The 23,333-nt window shown below is 33.0% G+C and overlaps 7 protein-coding genes and 1 pseudogene across 9 annotated transcripts; 3 read left to right on the top strand and 5 right to left on the bottom strand.

Moving 5' to 3' along the window:
* Window positions 1-1,876: 1,876 nt before the first annotated feature.
* Window positions 1,877-6,461, bottom strand: LOC116342296 (nardilysin-like). Its single transcript, XM_031769819.1, has 10 exons — window positions 5,424-6,461; window positions 5,137-5,333; window positions 4,794-5,063; window positions 4,534-4,713; window positions 3,919-4,470; window positions 3,577-3,842; window positions 3,384-3,507; window positions 2,913-3,293; window positions 2,574-2,830; window positions 1,877-2,489 (listed from the first exon to the last, which is right to left on the bottom strand). Exons 1-10 carry the CDS (start codon window positions 5,971-5,973, stop codon window positions 1,931-1,933), a joined length of 3,336 nt encoding a protein of 1,111 aa, XP_031625679.1. The 5' UTR covers window positions 5,974-6,461; the 3' UTR covers window positions 1,877-1,930.
* LOC116342299 (peptidyl-prolyl cis-trans isomerase FKBP2) lies at window positions 6,160-8,776 on the top strand. Its single transcript, XM_031769823.1, has 4 exons — window positions 6,160-6,435; window positions 8,095-8,148; window positions 8,278-8,388; window positions 8,471-8,776. The coding sequence occupies exons 1-4, from the start codon at window positions 6,273-6,275 to the stop codon at window positions 8,545-8,547; spliced, it is 405 nt and encodes a 134-aa protein (XP_031625683.1). The 5' UTR covers window positions 6,160-6,272; the 3' UTR covers window positions 8,548-8,776.
* Window positions 8,777-8,829: 53 nt separating this feature from the next.
* Window positions 8,830-10,432, bottom strand: LOC116342298 (transcription initiation factor TFIID subunit 12). Its single transcript, XM_031769822.1, has 4 exons — window positions 10,351-10,432; window positions 9,668-9,727; window positions 9,455-9,585; window positions 8,830-9,391 (listed from the first exon to the last, which is right to left on the bottom strand). The coding sequence occupies exons 1-4, from the start codon at window positions 10,415-10,417 to the stop codon at window positions 9,065-9,067; spliced, it is 585 nt and encodes a 194-aa protein (XP_031625682.1). The 5' UTR covers window positions 10,418-10,432; the 3' UTR covers window positions 8,830-9,064.
* A 75-nt stretch (window positions 10,433-10,507) lies between these two features.
* LOC116342297 lies at window positions 10,508-11,580 on the top strand. Of its 2 annotated transcripts, XM_031769821.1 has the most exons (4): window positions 10,528-10,544; window positions 10,611-10,846; window positions 10,918-11,245; window positions 11,330-11,580. In XM_031769821.1, exons 2-4 carry the CDS (start codon window positions 10,612-10,614, stop codon window positions 11,472-11,474), a joined length of 708 nt encoding a protein of 235 aa, XP_031625681.1. In that variant the 5' UTR covers window positions 10,528-10,544; window position 10,611; the 3' UTR covers window positions 11,475-11,580. The 2 variants fall into 2 exon arrangements, with proteins under 2 accessions (XP_031625680.1, XP_031625681.1); XM_031769820.1 differs by having other exon boundaries at window positions 10,508-10,846.
* A 1,103-nt stretch (window positions 11,581-12,683) lies between these two features.
* Window positions 12,684-14,049, bottom strand: LOC116342401 (putative glutathione-specific gamma-glutamylcyclotransferase 2). The gene is made up of 4 exons (XM_031770000.1): window positions 13,737-14,049; window positions 13,414-13,634; window positions 13,209-13,339; window positions 12,684-13,069 (listed from the first exon to the last, which is right to left on the bottom strand). Exons 1-4 carry the CDS (start codon window positions 13,795-13,797, stop codon window positions 12,769-12,771), a joined length of 714 nt encoding a protein of 237 aa, XP_031625860.1. The 5' UTR covers window positions 13,798-14,049; the 3' UTR covers window positions 12,684-12,768.
* Window positions 14,050-15,069: 1,020 nt separating this feature from the next.
* On the bottom strand, window positions 15,070-16,026 carry LOC116342400 (annotated as a pseudogene).
* Window positions 16,027-16,939: 913 nt separating this feature from the next.
* On the top strand, window positions 16,940-18,137 carry LOC116342402. Of its 2 annotated transcripts, XM_031770002.1 has the most exons (4): window positions 16,940-17,040; window positions 17,150-17,203; window positions 17,415-17,624; window positions 17,695-18,137. In XM_031770002.1, exons 2-4 carry the CDS (start codon window positions 17,155-17,157, stop codon window positions 17,751-17,753), a joined length of 318 nt encoding a protein of 105 aa, XP_031625862.1. In that variant the 5' UTR covers window positions 16,940-17,040; window positions 17,150-17,154; the 3' UTR covers window positions 17,754-18,137. The 2 variants fall into 2 exon arrangements, with proteins under 2 accessions (XP_031625862.1, XP_031625861.1); XM_031770001.1 differs by lacking the exon at window positions 16,940-17,040 and having other exon boundaries at window positions 17,047-17,203.
* Window positions 18,122-23,181, bottom strand: LOC116342399 (ralA-binding protein 1). Its single transcript, XM_031769998.1, has 7 exons — window positions 22,771-23,181; window positions 22,538-22,673; window positions 22,136-22,473; window positions 21,762-22,023; window positions 21,346-21,660; window positions 19,236-19,425; window positions 18,122-19,139 (listed from the first exon to the last, which is right to left on the bottom strand). Exons 1-7 carry the CDS (start codon window positions 22,865-22,867, stop codon window positions 18,402-18,404), a joined length of 2,076 nt encoding a protein of 691 aa, XP_031625858.1. The 5' UTR covers window positions 22,868-23,181; the 3' UTR covers window positions 18,122-18,401.
* Window positions 23,182-23,333: the final 152 nt, after the last annotated feature.

The raw sequence follows: 23,333 nt of genomic DNA on the forward strand, positions 1-23,333 counted from the left end.
TGCTGAACAATTGGCCGAAATGCATGTTACCGATGACAACGCGATTGATGTTGAAATGGCGAATACTGCCGAAGAAGAACAAAATCAAGAGGAAAGAGTATTGAAAACCGTTTGCCATTGCGACATAGCGGCTTCTAGATGTATTTTATACAAAGGTAATATTTTATTGGTATACATTTATGTACAAATTAAGAATATACATTTGCTTTGAATTAATTTCAGGTCGCTTTGAATTATTCATGGGTTATACTTCAGATATATTCAGAAGGAATGCGGGAATCGAAATACACTTCGACGGATTCAATACATACGCGGTTGAGGCCGAGCCAAATGCAGCAGCTTCTTAGTTTTAGTTTTGATTTTTGATTTTTGATTTAATAATAATTATAATATCGCTAGGCCTGATTTTGTGGTCTTGCCCAAGTACCTTAAATGAGTAAAGTAATGTTGTGAATACAATAGGAATTGATTTATAATGAAAAACAATTAAATAAGGAAAAGGATTGCGGCACAAGAAAAACACGAAAGTGTGAAGTAACAGCGACAGATCGCGCCGTCGTTAATCCCTTCTGAAATTCTATTGTTCCGGAAGTTCATGTATTTTATTTTATTTGTGTCTTTCTCTCTCACCAATTAGACTCGTTACTGTATCGCACTCAGAAGGTTATGCGCCACGACTACCACACCATGATATGAATACACAATCGGATGATTTTTCGTTGTCTTGCATATTTGTTCAAAGCTTTGAGGTAACATCACACAAACATACACAGAAAAAAAAAAAAGAAAAAAAGAACGATACATTTTATCGAATTGAATCGATTTGAGGCATTTAAGATGACTATTGGTCGCTGACTATAAACCATTCATAAGTCGTGCACAATTATTTTGTCGACTCAAAACACGTCGAACACGCGACCAATATTTAAACTGAATATATCGAATACACAAATGCGAACTTGTCGTATCGCGTATTTAATGCACGCCAAAAAAATCAACGCTGGCTGCCACATCGTGGTTGTTGTCATTGTTTTCGAAGGCGATGGTATTTTTATGTTCAGGTGTGAATTTGGTTGGCTCATACCAATAATCGCTACGAACAAATCCCATGAATATACAAATTTTTCAATTAAACAATATAATTTATCGCCTTAATTATAATATTTTGTGTGTGTCGGTCGGTGCACCTCTCTATGAATATTTAATTTACTCTCGAATTTATTGAATTTTCATGCTATTCGTTCTTATTGTATTCTTAAAAAAAAAAACAATTTAAAATCGTCCACGCTCCGAATTTAGAAAAAAAATGTTCTGATTCGTCTTCCCGCATATATATGAAGAAGAATATTTTGCAAAAATGTAACTTCTTTCAAAACTGAAAATATTTCTTAATCTTTGTTGTATAAAAGCTGAAAGATTTGTAATTATTATTAAATTAATTTCATAAACCAAACAACTTTTTCTTCAGAATTTATGAAAAGCGATTCTTGATTGTTAAATATACAAATTGTGTGGATTGAGTTGCGAAACATGAAAGAGAAAAAAACAGAAAGCAATATTTTTTTTCAAAAGTGGGCGGGAACCATTCGCTTAAATGATGAGTCTTTTAAGAGTCATTTAATGCATGTATTTACTTGTATGTGTCTGTCTGTCTGTAAATGTATTATTATTGGCCGCTGACAAAACTGCGATGATTGTTGAGTTTTTTAGTGAACTATTATAAGTTTCACTCAAATGAAAGCTTTTGTGAGTTAAATTTGAATGAGTTTTTTTTGTTGAAATCAAGTCTTTGTATGAGAATAAATTGAGATTTTGAATCTATTTTATTGATTTGAATAAATATTTAACAACCAATTAAATTGTATAAAAGATAAAATTCCAATTCCATTATATTTATTATATGTTTCTCTTTGATGAGTTTTTTAAAAGTCTAAACTAAACGACGATTTGTTTTGGTAACCGAGTAAACCTCTAGACTGGTCTTGAACTGCATTAAATCTTCAATAAGATTTCCTTTGGGTTCTCCATTGAAATCCACGTAATTTAATGCATCAAATTGTTTTCGGCGCGTTTCCAAATTGCCATTTTTCTCAAATTCTGCAATCACATCAGATTCTTTTCCTTGGCCATTACCAATAGTTGAACCAATAATTTGAACTGATAATTTTCGCTCCGCATTCCCATAGTATGTTCGATAAAATTCCAATAATTGTGCTTTAGTGATTGTTGACAAATAATCAACCTCCTTGTGTTGTCTATCGAATTCATATTCATCAGTTGTAATTTCTGCCCAATTTCTTGTAACTTCTTCGCTCAGTTTATTATCTTCGTTTAATTTGATTTTCGAAAGAGATGCTTTGATGGCTTCAAAATCATCTTCAGGCATTGTTTCAATAATTGTAATCAACTCACGACGGAAATTTTCAATTCGTTCATCCACATGATCGGCTGAAAATTTTGACTCTTGTGAATTAACTGTGATACTATAGCTGGGGGAGAATCACAAAAGAAAAGAATAGAAATAATCAAAACAATAATCAACCAATAATCAAAATAATTGGACTAATAAAAACCCTAAAATTCCATAATTGTCGCGCAAATCAAATGATACATCATAGGCCAGTTGTTCTTTGTTTCGAAGCATATCAAAAAGTGGCTCTTGAGCAATCCAAACCAATAAATCGATCAGAACATGTGTACGATACGAAATCGTTCCAATTTGATAGAAATTCGTAATAACGGTGTTGACATCTTTCGGATGAAATGTTTTACAGCGTAAGTAATTCGCGCCAACGGGTAGCTTAGTTGTTCTTAATTCAATCAAAGAAAGCTGAAAAAGGTAAAAAGTTTGAATGTTTACCAATTGTTATATATACGTAGTTATTCTAATTTATAAATACTGAAATGCTCACATCTTCCACCTTTCCACAATTTAATTCATTCAAAACATTGTGCATGATATTAAGCGCACGATCTTCAGTTAGATTCCCCTGCATAATTGCTTTGATTTTTACTTTTTCACAGTATTTTCGACAAAATTGCTGGAAATCAGAAAAAGTGATCGAACGCAAACGTTGATTTTTCTCATATAGAGGTTGATGGTGTGATTCGATGATATTCAAACGAAGCTCTTTTGCGAGAACTTTTGGACGCAAGAAAATATTTTCATATGTTTTGAAAAGCTGTTCAACGAAAACTTCGAACTGTTTTTCAGTTGTATCATCTGCCAAAGATTTCAAACACTTGCTAAATACATCGACAATCAGGTGTAATTTTTGATTAAATCCAGAAACCTTAAATCGATTGAAATTAAAAAAACAAAGTTCATATTTATTCAACTCTGATATTCAACTCTGAATAATAAAAAAAGATAAAAAAAATACCTTTAAAACAAGACCTAAATCTGCGGCGTAGCATGAGTATTCTAAACCAGCGCACGTAGCAGGATACAATTTTTCCACAAACTGGTATTTCAACAATGTCGCCAATAGAGTCATTTGAATCATACTGAAATGGTAAAGAATCTAATAATAGAAATTTTGTTTGAAAAGAAACAAGCATATCATCTCTACTTACTCTTCGATCGTTGCGATTGCATCAGGTGTCATGAAATAAAAGTTATAACATGCTGTTGGTAGTAAAAACTTATCATCTTGTCGAAACCACAATTCACATAGATCATTATCGAGAATTTTCATTGGATACATTGGTATTGTTTGTCCTTCTTCATACAAAATAGTAAAATCATCGGCTATAAATTTATTTGGTTCGGGCAGCGCAAATTCTGATAATGGTGTTGCATTTTTCCACAAGGAAAGCCATTTTTCAGGCATATCAATTTCCTAAAAACAGATCAACGATTTTATAAAAAATATTGTCATCTTATTTTGGTAGTTTATTTATCGGGTGGTGGCCTACCGTATACATTGTCCCAAACCAATTCTCAGTTTGTTCATACGTGATATTTTCACTAAATCGTCGTGTTGATGTAATCATGATATTAAATTTGGATGAGTTTAGTTCGTCGATGATTTGTTGAATGGCATTTGCATCATATTCGAAAAATAGACAATCGCCCGTTAGAATGTATTTAGGCGGGTATTGCTTTAAACTGATAACAACGTCTTCAACGTTATCTAATGCATCACGTTCATTGGCAAATCGAAAAGCATTGGCTTCAATCGTCTGTATTTCACGGAATATCGACTCTTTTGGTCCATTCAATTGAAGTAGTTTCAAATATGAGAATATTGAAAATAAAACCTCGTCCAGGTGATCAAAACCATCCTCAGTTAAATAAACACAAATATTAAAAAGCGAAAATAGTTTCGTTGATCCCATGCCAGAATTATCAGTTCCAGCAGCCAAGTCTACAGCCCATAATTTCTTACGAAAATAACTCAACAGACTACCTTTTCCTTCGTGTCCCAAAATATGGCTGAGGTATTGATCTGGCTTACATTTAAAATTCTGCAAAGAAATTATAAAACAATAAAACATGTGTCACATCTTAAATCATAAGATAATTTTAACCTCGATCATAGGCCACAAACACCAAGTGATATCTATTTTTGAAATATTTCCAATTGGTTTTACAAAATAGACTTTTTCGTAGAACTTCGATTGAAAAGCGTTGTGGTGAGTGAATTTTGAAAAATCATCTCCAGGCATTTGATTATTTGGAATAGTTGAAAAGTGTCGGTTTGCCATTTCCTGTCAAACAATATTCAAAGTCAATATTCGATTACGATTTTAGATTTTTATAAATTGCAAAACAAAAACAACAGATTTACCTGTAAATCATCCAGAGATGAATTTGATTGCAAACACAGATACATACGGTGGGCGGAATAGTGTCTTTTTCTGAATTCATGTACTTTTTCATATAAAACATCATCCGCAATATTATCCTTTAGCGTTTCCAAATTCCCCCAAGCAAAAATACTCGACGGATGTAATGGTGAACCAAGAGATGATATTAACTGACCACGCCTAACGTCTTCGCCATTTTTCTTAGAAGCGAATTCTGATTCAACTGCTTCACGTTCACGAGTCATAGCTTCCTTTAACAATGAGACAAATTTGGTTAACAATTGCATTATATATACATTGTATAGTTCTTTGTTACGCCGATACCTTTAACATGAGTGGTGCTTTGAAAAATTGTGAAAAACGATCCAAAGCGTCATCTAAAAACTCTTCACGAGTCTCAAAATAAAAACTCGTCTCATCAAAATCAGTGTCTGCATTATCGAAACCTCCAGCCTTTTGCATGAATTGATCAAATTCATTTTCATTTGGATACTTCTCAGAGCCCATAAAAATCATGTGTTCTGTACGGTGAAAAAAAAAATCGTTCAGTTCGTTCAACTAAATAAACAGTTGGATTTTTTATCCAATATTCATAATATTATTGATTTTACCAAGAAAATGCGCTAGCCCTTGAATCTGACGCGGATCGGAGAAGCTACCAACATCGACACAAAGGCTGCATGCAGCTAATTTTCCACGTTTTTCTCCATGTGAACCATTTTCCACTTCGTCATCACTTTGCTCATCATCACTCTCCGTTTCCTCCTCGTCCTCACTAATGGTGGCCATTGCATCGAGTGCATCCGACTTTACTGCATCTTCATGTGGTGCAGACTTTTGTGTTGGATCCGAAATTAAAAGTGCTTTTAGCCCATTTTTCAGTCGAATTACACGATACGATTTTTTATCATTTTCCGATTTATCGGGTGTTTCCATAACCTCAACCGAATGCATTTCGATTTTATTTAATAGCAACGTTTCAACAACACAAGTTGGCTGAGTGTACTGATTGCTATCGGATTTAACACGGCACACTTTGCTTGGACTATTGCTATTTAAACCGTCACTGATTCTCTTATGCGATGACATGTTCAATGCAGTATATTTGAATTCATGTTTTGTTTTAAGTATGTATGTTGACAACCGTAGAAACTTGTACATTCGTCGATTACGATTGGTACACACATATATTTGTATCTAACCTCGTTATTATACAGCATTTGAGGTTTGAATTGAATTAAATGTCAAATTTGACATTGTCAATAAAATAGAAATTCTGTCAAAACATTTTTAATTTGCAGCAAATCCACTAGAGTGCATTCCACAAGCACTGACATTTCTACTAAACAATCTCTCGTGTATGGCTCTCATTGGACGACAATTGCGATATCATTTCACCAAAAACGATTCTTATTGATTGGCATTTTTTAATAACAGCAATACAAAAATCATTAATTAAAATGAAAAATATCGCATTATTTTTATCGGTTTTGGCTGCATTGAGCTGCACTCTTGATGCTCAAAAGTTACAAATTGGTATTAAGAAGAGAGTCGAAAACTGCGAAATTAAAGCACAGAAAAACGATTTGGTACATATACATTACACTGGTACACTTGAAAATGGTAAAGTTAAGGGGCAAATCACTTAAAAATTACTTATTAATTATTATTGATTGTTTTACGATTATTTTTCGATTAGTTTCGATTATCGTCATTAATTGTAATATATGTATTACGTATGAGATTGTCAAATGAAGGTGATGGAAATTGAATCTATGTGTAATAAAAAGAGAGTTTGTGTGTGTGTGGATGAGTAAGTGAATGATAGATGATTGGGAAACCATTAGAATGTAAGAGAAAACATACAAAAGAAACAAAAGTCACAACAGCATATAACAGATTGCTGACGAAAAATTGAGATTTGGTAGTAGCAGCGGAGAGAACAACACACAAAGAATCAATTTTGTACACACAATAGCATTGCATCGGAACAACGTCACAACGACGACAATATGGCGGCGCAAACGGATAAACGAAAACTGTATCAACAGCAACAAGAAATCACATTCGGGTAACAATTGTCATATTTTGCATAGTAGCCAACGCATTCGCTGTTCAATATCGGCCCTGTCAACGACAAAGCGATTTGAATGTGTTGGTGTGACAGTGTATTTGATTGCGACATTTCAAACCAACAAGCCGGCAACAAGTCACATCGTTTCGAACCATTGCCAGTGTAAGAACTAAAATTGCTGCGCATAAATTTTCAGTGTGCATTGAAAGTGAAATATTCTCTCGAATTGAATTTTTGTCGGTTTTTCCAGAAAAAGTGTTTGGTAAGTATTATTTTAAAATACAATATTAAACAGAATTTTCGAATTTTTTTTACAAAAAATTGACTGCATGCTAGAATTAGATTGAGATAGAGAGAAACACATTGAACACAATACAAAATCATGTTAAATCATGAATTTCATCATTGCGCACATTGGATTACGGGTGCCGTTAGCCAATAGTGCGACGCAGTTTCTCATGATTTTTCAAAGCCTACTTTGACTACGATATGCAATTGAATGTTTTTTTAAGATTTTTTTTTCAAATATTTTTTTTTGTTTTCAACATTCATTCATTGGCAGGAACAACAAATCGAACACATCAAATGTCGAAGAAGAATATGGACACATTTTTAGTTATTACACTGGGAATCGTTCACAAACCGACCACAAACGATGTCAGAACCTGGAAAATATGAATACAAAGGATCGGTAAGTTTTTTTTTTGCATTGCATTTTCTTCATTTTAATTTTATAATATCGAATTTGTATCGTTCAGTTTCTATTTTGCCCAAACTACGAACCGGTCCGCAGTCGTATTCTTTCCGGCAACCAAAGTTAACTTTAGCATAAAGTTAAAGAAATGTATCTGCGGTCGTTCCCGGGGGGGTATGTTTCAATTCGAATCAATTTCATTGCTTTCATTTAATTTCATTTACTGCAATTCATGTTCATTGTTTGTTTTTCTGTTATTGTATGTATCTAGGTAGTGACCAGCAGACCCAGAAGTACTATTCTATAGTAAGCTAGTATTTTTTTTATTCTCTTCCACAGAAACGCGATTACAACTACCAAATCTCAATTTAAAGCAATTGCTGGACATTATTGTTGTTGTGGCTATTGCTTTGCAATTTTTTCATTATATGTTTCCGATTATTTTTCGATTATTTTCCGATTACTTATCGATTATTTTAAATTTTATTCTTTTCTTTTGTGATTCTCCCCTTAGGTAAAATCTTTGATAGCAGTCTTGAGCGTGAACAACCCCTCACATTTACTTTAGGTAATAATTTCATTGTTTTGTTTCTGAAATTTAATGAGACTCAATGAATGCTACGAACCTCGTTTTAGTCATAATAATGCATTCAAAGACACAAATTAATACAATCTTTTAAATTCTATAAAACTTTAGGAACAGGACAGGTGATAAAAGGTTGGGATCAAGGACTTTTGGGAATGTGTCAGGGAGAAAAACGTCGTTTAGTCATACCGTCAGAGCTTGCATATGGAAAACACGGCGCAGGTTAATATAATTTGATGAAACATTAAGAAAATGAATAAATAAATTTGATTAGAAAAATAACAACAAGTATGGTATTTTGCAGGCGATAAGATTCCACCAGATAGTACACTAATTTTTGAGACTGAGTTGATAAAAATTGAACGGAAAGATGAACTGTAATTTGCAACGCACACCGAACAACAAAATGTTCTCTTTATTTTACATCGCAATATTTCCATTTAAATACATATTCGTGTCCCAGTCGATCTATGCTATCAAAATACACTATGCTACAAAATTTGCCGTTACCATAAAAACCTCAAAATTGTACGAATCATAATTATTAGTCCAAATCGATAAGAAAAAAAATGTTTGAAAAATAAACCAAATAAAATAAAATGAAAAACAAGCAATGTATTAAGTTCGTTCTTTTGTTTGTAAACTTAAATGAAACTCAATAAATGCAGCTAACCTCGTTTTATTCAGAATAAGTCATTCAGACACAAATTCATACAATTTTAAAATTATTCTATAAAAAAATTTCCATAATATTTTCAATCCAGCATGATTTAGACTTGGATTTGGAAATAGGAAAAAATAATCTGTTGATTTTCTATATTTATTTTAAAAGAAAAAACTATTGGAAAATCGATAGTTTGCAAAAATTAAAAATATTTTAAAATGGATACGTTCAAGTTTAGTATTTCTTAATTGCTTTTCGAATAAGTGCCAAACGTTGTTTGTGTGATTCGGTAACCGCAGCACGTTTATAGGGCTTTAGTTCCTCTGTGCCAAAACCTGGAAGCCACATATTCCAGTTACGTTCCAAATACAATTGAACATCTTTCACCTCAACTTTAGATGCTTTTCGATGTTTTGCAAGCATACACGCCGCATTCACAGTATTTTCTACAAAATCATCAGCAATTTGAAGTAGTAACTCTTCAACATCATCATCAAGCTGTTCGGTTGGATCGATTTCACGAACGAGCTCTTGTAAGCGTGGTTTTGTCAGTAATGATGGCTGCAATAAACAATTATGTTACGAATCGAAACAATAAAACAAATTTGTTTTTCGTCCAAATACCGGTGAATCACTGGCGGTTGACGAGGAGGAAGCGGCGGGTGTCGATGACGTAGAAGCATTGTTTGGAACTGCTTTTGACGTTGAGGCTCCTGCACTGCTCTGACCATGATCTGGCGGTGACAGAAGCATTTCTGCATAAGAGTAAATAAACAAATATTTATTAATTATTTCATTGATGATTATATGCATATATTTTGTTCAGGCAGGACCCACCAGAACTTTTGATAACGGGAACATTTTCCATATCCATATCGTCTTCAAGTACACTGAGACCTATGATATCGTTGATTGTTGAATATTGTTTTGGATTTGACATATTGTTTTGGATTTAAACCAGTTAATTTGTTTAAAAGTTACTTAAATCTATTTGGTTTTCAGTGCAACTAATTTACAATAAGCAAATCTCGAATGAAAGCAAAGCAAAAACAGTAAGCGTATTGTGTAGTATTAGTATTAAGAAATGAAATAGATCCGCAGATCTCCCTTTTTTTTATCGAAATGTTAATACGAAAAAAAAAAACGACTGGCACACTAAACAAATGATTTAGATTATTTGATTAGCCGAAAAGTCTTTGAATTAATGAAAAGTGTGATATATTTTTGTTTATTTTTTGTTCTAAAAAAAAAGAAATGATAAAATGTATACGAGCTAGCAATAACAAATGATACAAGGCGGCCTAGATCGAATACGAAAAAATAAAAGAATTTGTGATTATTTAGTTAAATTTTTTGTTTGTTTTCCAGATGTTTACAGTGACAATTTTCACAAGACGAAATCACAATAATAATAAAACAAAATCTATTTTACAGCACAACAAATAGAGAAATTTGAAAATTGGAAATAAATAAATATGAAATTAGGAAGAAAAAACACCTTTTTGGCGTCAATTACTTACTTGCTTCGCTAATGTTCAGAAAAAATATATGATTTACATTACATGATGAAATGTGACAGTTCAACATAACGTTGTATCGGACAACACTTTTTTATTCGGGCTAAAAACATTGATGACTGAACCGCAAAAACTGTCGCATTTGGTGTTGTCACAAAAAAAAAACTACCAATCAACATTGTTTGAAATTAACGACAGTACATTGAATATTCTTTTTCGGTGTTTTTAATTGTTAAATTTATTATTTTTTTTATTTTAATCAGAATGGGCGGTGCAGTAATAAATTTTGAATCTGAAGAAGCATGCTTACGTAACGAATACGAACAATTGACGATGAAACTTCATAAACAAAAACACATTCTTTCCGTTGTGAATAACATCGATTGCAACGATATTAGCAATGTGAATGATACGGTCAAAAAGAATATTGACAAAGCATTGGATTTTGTAAGAGCATACGATTATCTCAAAATAGATAATGTGGGCACCAATGTTTTGGGTAAATTTATATAAACTGTTTTTCACCAATACGAGAATATTTACAAAATCCTCTTTTTTTTTATTCCACAGGTATTATTCCAGACAAACCGTACGAGCTCTCATATGTGGAAAAACGAGCGTTAAAGGCTAAAGTGTTGGACGAATTGCCAAAATCATATAGCAAAGAATTGGAATTTTGTCGAAAAATGGTGCCAGAGGTCATTGAACCGGATATTTTCGATAGCCAAATAATGGATTTGAATGCACGCGAAAAAGATTTATTCACTGAGCTTGCTGCTAATAAAGTTGCACTGTGTGAAACATTGGTCGACTGCATTGAATTAAGATTTGGACCCTATGAAAAGAATACCAGTGAATTAACTAAAGCGAAAATTTCGGTCGAAAGAGTTAAAGCCCAGTAAGTTGAATTGGTGCGTTCACAAACACCTATTGTTCTAATTGAATTCAAAATTCGTCTTTTTTTCTCTTCAATTATTTACAGACTGATTAACACTCTATTAGATGAAAATATGAATAGCATGAGTGAACATGTTAACAAGGCGATGGATAAAATCGAATTTATTTTGGATTGCGCTATTGAAAAACAGTATATTAACGATGCTGTTGAGATGTCAGATTCTAGGTGAATGTTGTGGTTGTCGCAGCCAAAATTACCATTTTAATTTATGTTTTTAAAACCATTCTTAAAAATAAAGAGTCTTACGGGAGTAAGACGAACTTTTCCGCACGGTGGTATCTGCGTATTTTATTAAGAAAGTTCAAAATAACATTTGTTCGATTTTTCAAGCCATTCAAGCGGCGTAAAGTTCGAGACCAAAAAATATGTTCCAACTTTGGCAACGAAATATTCTTTAATTTAATAGCAGAAGTACTCGCAAAAGATTTTTCACACTTTCATGATGAACCCATTTGTACGACATTTGAAAGTATTCTATTTTCTAACAAAACACTATAAAAAATATGACTGACGTTAATTTTGCCATAAAAATTATTTTTGAAACACTTTTCATAACTAAAGTCTTTTGTGACTAATTTTTTGTAATTTGGATTTTTGTATGGGATGGATATGTCTGTATGCTACCTTAATGGTGTGAAACTTTGTACGGGTTATTTTTTTCACAAAAAAATAACATTCGGAGGGTTTGGAGAAATTTCAACCAAAATTAAGAGTAATTCAGCCTTTGAGCTAAAAACTGAAAATGTTGTATGGGAGGTACCCCTAATTTTGATTGAAATCTCTTCAAACTTTCAGAATGTTATTTTTTTGTGTAAAAAATAGTCTGTGCAAAGTTTCACGTCATTAAGGTAGCATACAGGCATGGCTTCCATACAAAAATTCAATTTTTTTGTGATTTTTTCAAGGAAACTGTATCAAAAGTTGATTGTATCTCAAAACTAACCTCGGATTTGGTTTTCTCGTGCCGAAAAACCCCCCAATACATATTTTTGATTGTTTAAGTCTACATTAAGTATGACTTTTGGACGAAAATTGGACTCTTTTTCATAGGTATCACTACATGCATGACATTTTTTTCCATCAACCAAAGTCGCTCAAAATCTAATGATTTCTATTCCTCGGGACCCCCAATCATCCTGTAAAGTCAGATTTAGAATTAAGTTTACAACGTACGACGTACAGATTAACATAAACCATGCTCAAATCGGCCTGATTCGGGTTCTCTGACCTCAGAAACGTCCAGAAAACATGTTTCTGAAGTTTTCAAAATTTTGACCGATTACAATACTTTTCACCTTACACTATGTGTGCGGAAAAGTAATAAACTACATAAAATTGGTTAAATTTCATTGGTAGAATAAAATAAAAATACTTAAAATAAGTGATTTTTACAAAAGCACGTTTATTGTACTTTTTTTTTCAACTGGTTCATTAAAAATAGTTGATTTATATACGTTTGTACATTAGCCATTGAATGACTTTCGTTCGCGTTCTTTAAGAATTCTTTCAAGTGTGAATAGATGGTCATCGTAATGGTGTGGAAATAATTGTCGCATTGAATCTGCCAAACGAAACAAATATTCACGATTCGAACCGCTTGGTCCATGCGCTTCAAAAATCTGATTTGCAATGTCATTTAAATCATTTCTGTGTCCAGCATAGGAATTATTGTCCTTGGTTGCAACATAAATCACAATAGACTGTACACTTTCATCAACTTTCACTGATTCCAATGGATAAAAGGCCACCACTTTTCGTTCGTACCTAAGGGGAGAATCTCAAAAGAAAAGAATAGAATTAATTTAAAATAATCGACAAATAATCGAAATAATCGAAAAAGAATCAATAACAATTATTAAATAATAGAAAGGCAATTTTTAAGTGAATTGCCCCTTCTTCGTACCCGTTCTTTTCTCGATAATCCAAGTGCTCAATGACTTCTTTGCATTTTTCTTTCGGTATTTTATAAGCCATTCCATAAACAACACTATTTTCATCATCTGTTGTGGGCACTAGAGTAACGACACGACCAGGCTAAACCAATATTATGTTAATAATACACACTGTAGTTTAGTCTTAATTTTTCGACAATAATTTTACCAAATTACATTTTCTACAGTGCCGCGGTGATCGATGCTATTTTGATAGAAGCGCCGTTGAAAACCTTTTATATAGCCAGCCCGTTTGGTTTCAAAAGGAAAATCCACTTTCCAGACTAAACTACCATATCCAAAGACCCAAAAATCCGAATCGATATCACTGTCTAGGCGTAACTCTGTTTTGAATTTCATATTATTTTCGTCGGTGTCGTATATATCTGACATAATTTCTGCTCTCAATAAAACACACGAAAATACATGGAATTATATCAATTCTGGTAATTAAATTAAATCGAAAAACACAAACAAATATAGTGAACATTCGATTTTACTTGAAAATTGTCTTTTGCCATTGGCCACTGTACACAAAAAAGTATGGTGTGCACAGCTCATATGTTTTCGACGAGGTTTTTGTATGTCAAATGTCTATGTCACGCGTACTAAGCTCTTTTGTGACGTGTACGTCGTAAACTTCATTTAAACAGTTTCTACTGCATATAATATTCACTTGAATCGATTCGAATGACGAACTTCATATGTTTATATTCTTAGATTGGATTTGAGTATTGATCTAGAAGTATTGTGTTTCATTGTGGTCTTTAACATGAATGGAAAATATGTGCGAGTTAATGAACGGTATGTTCATTTAAAACAAAATGAGCTAGAGATGATGATTTTAGCTGCACTATGTGCATTAGAGTGGTTCGATGTTGACATTTTTTTCAAGAATCAAAAATCGTACCCCTATAACCTCTATAGGAAGGTCATAGAAACATGACTATAATAACGAATTCGAAAAAAATGATTTTTGGTAATGCGCGCATCCAGGTGGTTTAAAAAAAAAAAAAAAAAAAAAAACAAATTTTGAGCACTTTAAAAATTCAATAAAAAATTGTCCACCGGGGTTTTTTGGCACAAGAAAGCCGAATCCGGCGTTAATTTTGCAAAAATTTTTGATACATGTGGCACGTTTTTTGAAAAAAAAAAAAATGGAGCAAATGGGAGATACACTTAATTTGTATTGAAATCTATTCAAACTTTCGGAATATTATTTTTTGCAGAAAATACATTCTGTGTAAGTTTTCATGTCATTACAACATCAAACAGGCGTGGCTCCCATACAAAATTCCAAATTTTTGGTGATTCTCTTGCCAAAAAAACCCCCGGGGACAATTTTTGATTGAATTTTTAAAGTGTTCAAAATTCATCAAAATTTGATTTTTTTTTTAAAACCACCTGGAAGCGCGCATCACCAAAAATCATTTTTTTTTTCGAATTCGTTGTTATAGTCATGTTTCTATGACCTTCCTACAGAGGTTATAGGGGTACGATTTTTGATTCTTGAAAAAATGTCAAAATTGAACCACTCTAATGTGCATTTATTAAATTCAAACATACAACCAAACTAACTTAATATTTAATTCCACACCTATGTTATTTAACATCTGTTGCATAAACATTGGCACAAATCGATACATTTATTACAACGCAATAACAAAAATAAAAATGGTTTTCAACAGCTAAGTTCAAAACAAATTCTGCATGTGTCTAAAGATGAACCAATCTGTCTTCGAACCATGTATCGTGTTTCATGGACTAAATATGAATGTAAAGATTCTAGAAAAAATAAAAAGTCCGGTCGTATTCCCAATCTGAGTGCTCAAATCTTACAAAACTATTGCCGAGTGCCAAAAATCGGGTTGGTCAAGTACTACGTCGCCTGATACGTCCCGGGACTAACTAAGAAAAACATTTTTTTTGGCAAAATTCGACTTTATTTTTCAACATAATTTCCTTCAAGAGCGATACAATCGGTCCAACGCTTCTCTAACATTTCGACTCCCTTTTTATAGTACGATTTGCCGAGACCCTCAAAATAGGCTTCAGTTTCAGCGATGACCTCATCATTCGATCCAAATCTCTTTCCCTGTAGCATTCTTTTGAGATTTGCAAACAGATAATAGTCGCTGGGGGCTAAATCTGGCGAATACGGTGGATGGGGAAGTAATTCGAAAGTGTAATTCATGTAATTTTGCCATCGTAGCCATTGATTTGTGACACGGTGCATTGTCTTGGTGAAAGAGCACTTTTTTCTTCGCCATTTGAGGACGTTCAACGTGGATCCAAGTTTCGTCCATTGTCACATACCGCATAAAAAAATCCTTTTTATTACGGTTAAAAATCTCCAAACATCTTTCCGATTCATCAACACGTTGTTGTCTTTGATCCACTGTGAGAAAACGCGGTACCCATTTCGAAAAAAGTTTTCTCATACCCAAATGTTCGTGCAAAATATAACCAATACGTTCCATTGATATCTTCATGGTGTCAGCTAACTCACGCAACTTCAATTTACGATCATTGAGAATAAGTTTGTGGATTTTTTTATGTTTTCTGGAGTAGCTGCCTAAATTGGACGTCCGGAGCGTACGACCTCGTTTAAACTCAGCAAACCACCGACAAATCGTTGTTTTTGACGGAGAAGCACGGGGATAATACTTTTCAAGCCATTGTTGGGTTTGCACGGTATTTTTTCCCATCTTATAACAATGCTTAATCAGCACACGAAATTCGGATTTTTCCATTTTTTGAAAATAACAAAAGTAGCGTCACTTAAAGCACTGTAACTCAACCCCAAATGATCGAAATGACATGAAATTTTGACGGGCATCATTTGAGGGTTGGCACTTTCTAAAAATAATATGGATTTTGTATTAGTAGCGCCGTCTATGTGTCCACACTTAGAAAGCCCACTTCCAGAACAGATTTTTGGCACAAAATAGTGAAATCGGTAAAAATGTGCATTATTTGTAAAAATTTGATTTATTTGTTATACTGTTGTTTATTTGTCGAATTCGAGAATGAAAATCTTGCATGAAAGCCCCTAGATCGATAGAGTTCGTTGAGAACTATCTGATTTAAGACAAAATTGTGCTTTGCAAACACAAAAAACCACAGTAATTGCTCACTTCTTAAAATATAGCATTTCCATGAAAAAAGGACCATCTTTTTAACAACACAAAAATACACAAAATTAATTATTTCTCGTCTGTTTTTGGATGTATGTCGTAGGTGAAGGTCCAAAATACTTGAAACGTGCAACAATTGGTTGGATGGATTGAGAGAAAGTTGAAAGAAATCGACATATCGGTTGTCCAGAGCATGATTTTGAAGGTTCGATACAAACTTCGACAAGTCGAAGAAAAAGGTCCATTAAGTGTAATGTAAATGTGCTATTCCATAGCCCATAAATAAAGGTTTATACCAATAAAAAAGAATTCGATATTGTGTATTTGTTTTTCAAATGGCGACTTCTCATTTTGTGCCAATGTTTATGCAACAGATGTTATATTGTAAAATTCCTTTTCAACGTGTGTTTTGAATATATGACCAAATAAGGTGATTCCTACAAACAAGAAGAAATTTAGAAATTTCAAAGATGTTTACTGTTTACTGTGTATTGTCGACTGACGCCATCTGTGACTAGCTCCAAAAAATGTTAGACTTTTTCCATTGCATCTGAATGTGTGAAACTCCTGCGGCAACACTTGCCAAAAGATCGTTTGACATATACAACCATGATAGAAAAACACTCCGATAAAAGCTTGTCAATTTGAAGAAAATCATCTGTAATTGGTATAAATTCGATTATTATTCATTTTGTTTTGTTTTGTTTTGTCTCTTTGTTTACGTCTGGAACAATGCGCATGCACTGTAATGTTTTACCATTTTGTGTTTCGAACAGATGAAATGTTTTCAGAAATGGATATAAAAAGGGAAATAAATGATATGGAAATGGGTAAATATATGTATTTCTATTAATTAGTTTGATTTGGAAATAGCAAGCAATTTCAATCAAATAATTCAACTGATTTGATCTGAAATGTTGAACTTTATTTGTATTTTCATTGTATTTTTAAATAAATTAAATCAAAACAATAGAATGTGAACCAAAAATGATCCAGAAACCAACTTTGTTGAAAAAATGATATCGATATTTCTGATTTCAGGCTCAAAGGCTTACTATGAGTCAATCATATATACAAATAACAATTTTCGCGAATTAATTTTGCAAGACATGGGAAGCCCTGATGATGATTTAATTGTGTCGAGCAAAGTATTTTTGGCAAACATGAGAGAAGCCATCACTCAACAGAACGAATTCATCATAATGTTTGGTATACAGCTAGATCCTGATGAGCAGAATGAGTTGAAAATTGGTAAGAATAATAATATTTAGATTATATGTTTAGATAAATGTTTGAAAGATTTCCTCGCATGTATTTTCAGTTTCAAAAGGATGGTACAACTTGTTAAGGCGACAGCTTATGACGCATCGCAATTATTAAATATTAATCAACATTGATAAACATTTTAAAAAAGCATATTTAATTTCTAAATCCCACCAAGATCGTGATCGTTTGTGCAAAATAGCAGAACAAATTCGGTTCAACTCACAAATTGAAAGGCGGATTGGACGCGATTCGATTGGACGTTATCCACCAGCTAGAAATTAAAAGTTGAATTTATTCCACCATCATCATCATCAGTTAACTCGCGCATTTGCGTCAAACATGGCAATTTGTTATGATGATGAATGAATTATTAATAAAATTAGCAAGTTGAAAATAAGCGAAAAAAAATCCAACTGGTCAATATCATCTTAGCATTGTCATCAATTTGAATTGGACACTTTCGATTAAAAAATACACTCACAATTCATTTAAAATTTATTATGCATTTTTTTTATTTAGAAAGATGTGCGTCTATGACATGCACAATGTGCGACACAATTTCTCATTATACTACTCAATAATACAATAGCTTCGGTTGTAAGGCTGTTTAAAGTTATGTAAACTTACAATGTTCGTTTGTTTATGTATCTATTGTATTCATCTTTTTTTTACTCATGATCAGGTAATGAAAAATTTGTCTACAATTCTCATAAAATTTCTACTCAACCAATTTAGTTCTGTGGTTGATTAATTTGTTCTTATTCATATTCGGAATTGTCCAACGGCCAGATCGACTTGTAGTTGTATCAATTTTTGATTCTCTTCAAAGATCTCTTTGGCCAAACCGTTTTTCTTTTGTTCCAACAGCGTATTTTCTAGCACGTATTGAGCGACGACACGTTCATAGCTTCCGTCCGGAAAACTGTTCAGACTGCTCGTGTCGGTGTTTGATGGCAAGGAATTTGTTTGGCGTGCATTAAGAATTGATTTTAATCGTGTGACTTCAGCACGTTCGCATTGGATGCGTCGTTGCAATTTTTGTTTCCATTGGTTTAGTTCTTGATTTTCCAATTGCAATCGAATCAAATTCAAATACTCTGGATGTTTTTCAGATAGCATAAACAAACCATTTTCATTAACAGTTATTTTGTCAGTCTCTATGTTAGATGCTATTGAAGCGGCCATGACGACGGTGGCGGCGGCCGTATCATCTTCATGTGCAAGTGATCGGTTATCATTGTTGTTGCGTAAATGTACTCCGGTTCCAATTGCAGATTGTATTGCATCCGGTATGTCTTGCGGTGAGGTTTTTGTCTCTGTATTTGATTCGGTTGAAACGATCGTCAAGGTTTTTAACGATTCATCATCTGAACAGATCGACTTGGTTTTTGATAGCTGGGTTGTCACGTCATATGAAAGGGATGTGTCGACATCGCCAATTCCATCATCGATACTCTTTTGCATTGAATCTTGTTTCCGTTCGAATGACCTCAATTTACGCTGTTGAGATAGAATTTGTAAGTTTTTTTATCATTTCATTAGAAAAACATTTTTTTTTTTTAAATTGGGCATTGCATAATCACAATTATTTCAAACCTTCAATTGTGTTATTATCCGCTGTACTTCCCATAATTGTTCTTCGCGCTTTTTCGATACAAAGCCGGCATTCATTTCAGAATGTATTTGACTGAGTAAACTTTCCTGTTTTCTTAGCTCTTCGTTGATTTCGTCGGGAGTTTCTGGTAAGTTTGGACTTGTTGACGCCGATGTGATTGGCGGTTTATATCTATATAATAAAAAGAATATTATATTTTTAGAATAGTTATACATATACAATGGAATATACGTTTTTTTCATGATCATATATGGAATGGTTTGAAGAACCATAAAAAATGTGCGAAGTTCGACACTTATTTTAAACAGTAAACAATTGATGTCATCGCAATCGTTGCAAGCTTACTCAAATTAGAACGCATACAATAAATAGACTAGATTATTTTGTTTCATAGTCCGAGAAAATTTTTGATTATTAAATTCAATAGAATCCACATATACAAAATATGCACCTTTTTGAAAATGAGCGCATCAATTTCCAAATGCCGCAAGACATGTTTTCTCTCATGTGTTTCTTTCTCAGTTGCTGAGTGATCCGGATTGTTAATTAAAATCAAGAATAGTTAAGTTTTACAGTCGGCAGCACACAGCACACTTTTCAAATTAAAACTAGCCCACAATTTACAACGTTTAAGTTAATTTGTAAAAATGTGAAACTTTTGTGCGAAGAGTGATAAAAATCACGACATGCGTGGCGGTATCATCAAAGGTAAGAGAAATGTGTAATTATTTTTGATAAAATCAACTACACTTTGACTAACTTTTCCATGGTAAAATATTGTTTTAATAATATTTCGTGCACTTTCCACATTTACAACACAGGCCAATGCGATGGTGATGATAGCAAACCAATTTTAAAAAACGGCTTTTTTCTAATCATTTATGCTATATTTGAAATGAATTGCAACGAATTTGTTACGTATACGATTTTTTTACTAAGTGAAATATATCGTTTTTCACGTGGATTGAAACGGTGAACAAGTAGTCGCGGCAATCAACACACAAAAAATAAATGAATTAAATAAACACAATTGGATTGTGTGCTCGCATTCACCGCACGCTTGATGAACAGGTAAAATGTGTTCGAAAGGGAAACACAAGCTCCGTTCCAAAGCAATATACGATTTTTTTTGAGTTTCAGTTTTGTCATGGTTTTCTCTCTCTCTCTCTCTCTCTCTCTTTCTCTCCCTTTAGCTTTTTTACGTATAAAACATATGCGGTTCATACACTGATACAGTTGCGTTTTGTTTGTACTTTATTCTCATCGCAAGGTGAATTATTATTTATTTGTTATTGTTTTGTTGTCGTTTTTGCTATTGTTATACCGTTTGTATAGTATCTTTTCTTTTAATAGTTTGTGTTTGCGTTTTTCTTCTTTTTCGAAACTTTGAGCAAGAGAGTGAGGAAGAGAAATTGAAAAAGGTTTTTTTTTTATTTGTTTCGATTTCGGTGAATTTTCTATCGAATTTCATTGTTTTATCGTTTAAGCAAATAAGAAGATTACGTGAAACGAGCTATGTGTTTTTTGCATGTTATGATTGAATTAAATAATGACGTTGAAAAACTTCTAAATTAAGATCCATTTTAATTTTATGGTTTATAATTATGAGATAATTTATTTGGAAACAGTGTTCGTCTTCATCAGCTGTTTGTTTTTATTCTTTTTTTTTCTCTCTCCATCTTTATGGACTGCGTGAATAACGCAAGCAACAAGCCATTCAAAGTGATAATAAATTTTAGGAGATAAGCAGCCATAATTTTCGCTGCTGTTGGCATGTTTTATCGTTATATTCAGTTATTTTAACTCATTCAGACGTTATTATTTTCATTTACAATTTTTTCTTCAGTCAAACCACAATCGTTTTTAAAGTGTCATCGGTAAAAAAAATTCGACAAAAAGATTTTGTTAAAAAAACACTAAAGAATGGCACTTATAAAAACACATTTTCTCCCATTTTAATATAGGAGGAGCTGAGCAACTGTGCAAAATGTGATTCGTACAATCGAAACAATAATTTGGATGTGTTAAAGAATATTCAATGAACATTTCTGATATGATAAAAAGATATAATAGAGACGAAAAAATACTCACTTTGTCAAAATAACGTCCGGAAAGAGTATGGAACAGTGACTCAACATAGTAACGAGCAATCGATGAGACATTTGTAATGTTGGACCCACGAGCATAGCCAAGGTTTGAATATTCATTTTGTTTGCTTTTTCATTTTTTATGATAGAATCGAAATGAAGTAGCAACCACATGAGTAAAGTTCGATTACAACTTGGCAGTTGGCTAATTAAAGTACTGAGCTCTTGAATTTGCACCGTTTGAGATGCCACTTGACCTGTGGCCACTTCTTCGAATCGTGGCAATAAATCGGTTGTCAAAAGTGGCTCAGGAAGTTCACTGTGGAAATAAAATTAATAGAGAGTCAATGTGATTAGTCCCTCTGTTATGTAGTTTGATTATTGTAACTACAATCATCACATCTCAAGTTGTATGCTTACTTTATAAACAATTTAAGGAGGCTGCATGCCGTTGGAATATCAAATTCGGAGGCGATCACTGTATCACGATTATTATACACATGCTTTAATTGTTGAAGTTTCGTTTTGACCACGTCTACTTTGTAAATTTGCTCAGACGACAATCCATGTTCTTGTAGATAATCGATACAGTCCCGTACAATCAATGGTAGATTAACGTTGTCATGACAGTGGCCTCGAACAACAGCCAAACCCAATGATACTCCAAAAATTGGTTGCGCAACTAAATTAATAGAAATTCAATGGATTTACGTTGTTGGAAAAGTTTATCAAGATACAAAAAAAAATCATCACTTTCCACTGCATTAAAAACATCTTTATAAAATAGAATTTACCTCCCAAGTCAATAATTTCAATCGTGTTGGTGGTTTGTTTAATTTTTTTATCCTTTTTATCCTTATGTTTTTCTTTTTTATCCTTTTTCTTATCTTTGCTGTCACTGTCACGATCCTTTTCCAACTTTTTTTCGCGTTCTTTTTCGTTTCTCTTCTCCTTGTCTTTATCCTTTTCACACTTTTTATCGCGTTCCTTTGATTCTTTTTCCAATTTTTTATCACGTTCCTTGGATTCTTTTTCAGTTTTTTCTTTGTCGCGGGATTTTGCGCGTTTCTCTTTGCTTTTTGACGACGTGAACTTAAAAGCCTTTGATTTTTTCGATAATTTTGAAGGGCTTCTGCAATTAAATCGACATATGTTGTCAGAAAATTAGTCGCACAATGTACAAGTACATAACTTACTTTGTTTCGAAATCTTCTTCTGAACTTTCACCGTCCAATGTGGCGTATCCGCGATCTTTTTTATCTTTTTTCTCTTTTCGTCGACCCAAAAGCAAAAGTTCCTTTTTGCTCACCTTTTCGTGATCACCTTCACTAACTGTAATCGAAATCAATCCAATATTAATACTTCATCAATTATACCTTCTGGCATTATAAACGCCAAACGAAAAAAAAAATGTTGAAAACAAACGTACAATCGTCTTCATCTTTCTTTCGATTTGCTGCTGATTCAGATGCAAACAATCCGGGGAATTCTTTTTCAACATCGGGATCAGGACTATCAAAATCCATTTGTGTGTGTGTGTGTGTGTGTGTTTTTGTGCTATAGTCAGTCGATTTGCGGGCGGTGTTTTTCGTTCAGTCTCAAACTATCGTCAATATTACGCACAACAATAAAACTAATAATTTTTTACAAGTTTTGAATTTCGTTTTACAATATTTAAAGATTTTAAAAATAAAAAGAAAAAATGAAAAACCCATAAACACAATGGAAAATCGTATTGATTGAGACTTTCAATTGGAGAAAAAACTTTCGACTTATTATTTAATTAGAAGTTTGTCATTTTTTTACTCTTTTCTTACTCTTGTGAATGCACTTTATGTGTTGTTTGTATGTGAAAAATGTCAAAACGTAGCAATTGTGTGTTTGTGTGTAATTTCGTATGTGTATGCAAAATTACATATGTATTCTATCGCAAGTAAAGCATTTTGACAGTACACAACGTTTTGAAGTTTGTAGCCTTGACCTACAATTCGA

This window comes from Contarinia nasturtii, unplaced genomic scaffold (assembly GCF_009176525.2).
Source record: "Contarinia nasturtii isolate CC-2019 unplaced genomic scaffold, AAFC_CNas_1.1 Cnas_scaffold_864, whole genome shotgun sequence".
NCBI classification, from domain to species: domain Eukaryota; kingdom Metazoa; phylum Arthropoda; class Insecta; order Diptera; family Cecidomyiidae; genus Contarinia; species Contarinia nasturtii.

Coding starts and splice junctions, on each gene's coding strand:
- LOC116342296 (XM_031769819.1), bottom strand. CDS start 5,973: ATGTACAAGTTTCTACGGTTGTCAACATACATACTTAAAACAAAACAT. Junction 5,334..5,423: donor AGGGCTAGCGCATTTTCTTG/GTAAAATCAATA, acceptor TTCACCGTACAG/AACACATGATTTTTATGGGC. Junction 4,714..4,793: donor CATCTCTGGATGATTTACAG/GTAAATCTGTTG, acceptor ATTGTTTGACAG/GAAATGGCAAACCGACACTT.
- LOC116342299 (XM_031769823.1), top strand. CDS start 6,273: ATGAAAAATATCGCATTATTTTTATCGGTTTTGGCTGCATTGAGCTGC. Junction 8,149..8,277: donor ACCCCTCACATTTACTTTAG/GTAATAATTTCA, acceptor ATAAAACTTTAG/GAACAGGACAGGTGATAAAA. Junction 8,389..8,470: donor ATATGGAAAACACGGCGCAG/GTTAATATAATT, acceptor GGTATTTTGCAG/GCGATAAGATTCCACCAGAT.
- LOC116342298 (XM_031769822.1), bottom strand. CDS start 10,417: ATGTTGAACTGTCACATTTCATCATGTAATGTAAATCATATATTTTTT. Junction 9,728..10,350: donor TCTGAACATTAGCGAAGCAA/GTAAGTAATTGA, acceptor ACGATATCATAG/GTCTCAGTGTACTTGAAGAC. Junction 9,392..9,454: donor CAACCGCCAGTGATTCACCG/GTATTTGGACGA, acceptor TGTTTATTGCAG/CCATCATTACTGACAAAACC.
- LOC116342297 (XM_031769820.1), top strand. CDS start 10,612: ATGGGCGGTGCAGTAATAAATTTTGAATCTGAAGAAGCATGCTTACGT. Junction 10,847..10,917: donor TGTGGGCACCAATGTTTTGG/GTAAATTTATAT, acceptor TTTATTCCACAG/GTATTATTCCAGACAAACCG. Junction 11,246..11,329: donor GTCGAAAGAGTTAAAGCCCA/GTAAGTTGAATT, acceptor AATTATTTACAG/ACTGATTAACACTCTATTAG.
- LOC116342401 (XM_031770000.1), bottom strand. CDS start 13,797: ATGAGCTGTGCACACCATACTTTTTTGTGTACAGTGGCCAATGGCAAA. Junction 13,635..13,736: donor TGGCAAAAGACAATTTTCAA/GTAAAATCGAAT, acceptor TATTGAGAGCAG/AAATTATGTCAGATATATAC. Junction 13,070..13,208: donor GATTATCGAGAAAAGAACGG/GTACGAAGAAGG, acceptor TTCTCCCCTTAG/GTACGAACGAAAAGTGGTGG.
- LOC116342402 (XM_031770001.1), top strand. CDS start 17,122: ATGTTTTACCATTTTGTGTTTCGAACAGATGAAATGTTTTCAGAAATG. Junction 17,204..17,414: donor AATAAATGATATGGAAATGG/GTAAATATATGT, acceptor TTCTGATTTCAG/GCTCAAAGGCTTACTATGAG. Junction 17,625..17,694: donor GCAGAATGAGTTGAAAATTG/GTAAGAATAATA, acceptor ATGTATTTTCAG/TTTCAAAAGGATGGTACAAC.
- LOC116342399 (XM_031769998.1), bottom strand. CDS start 22,867: ATGGATTTTGATAGTCCTGATCCCGATGTTGAAAAAGAATTCCCCGGA. Junction 22,024..22,135: donor TGAAATTATTGACTTGGGAG/GTAAATTCTATT, acceptor CTATTAATTTAG/TTGCGCAACCAATTTTTGGA. Junction 19,426..21,345: donor CCGGACGTTATTTTGACAAA/GTGAGTATTTTT, acceptor TTTATTATATAG/ATATAAACCGCCAATCACAT.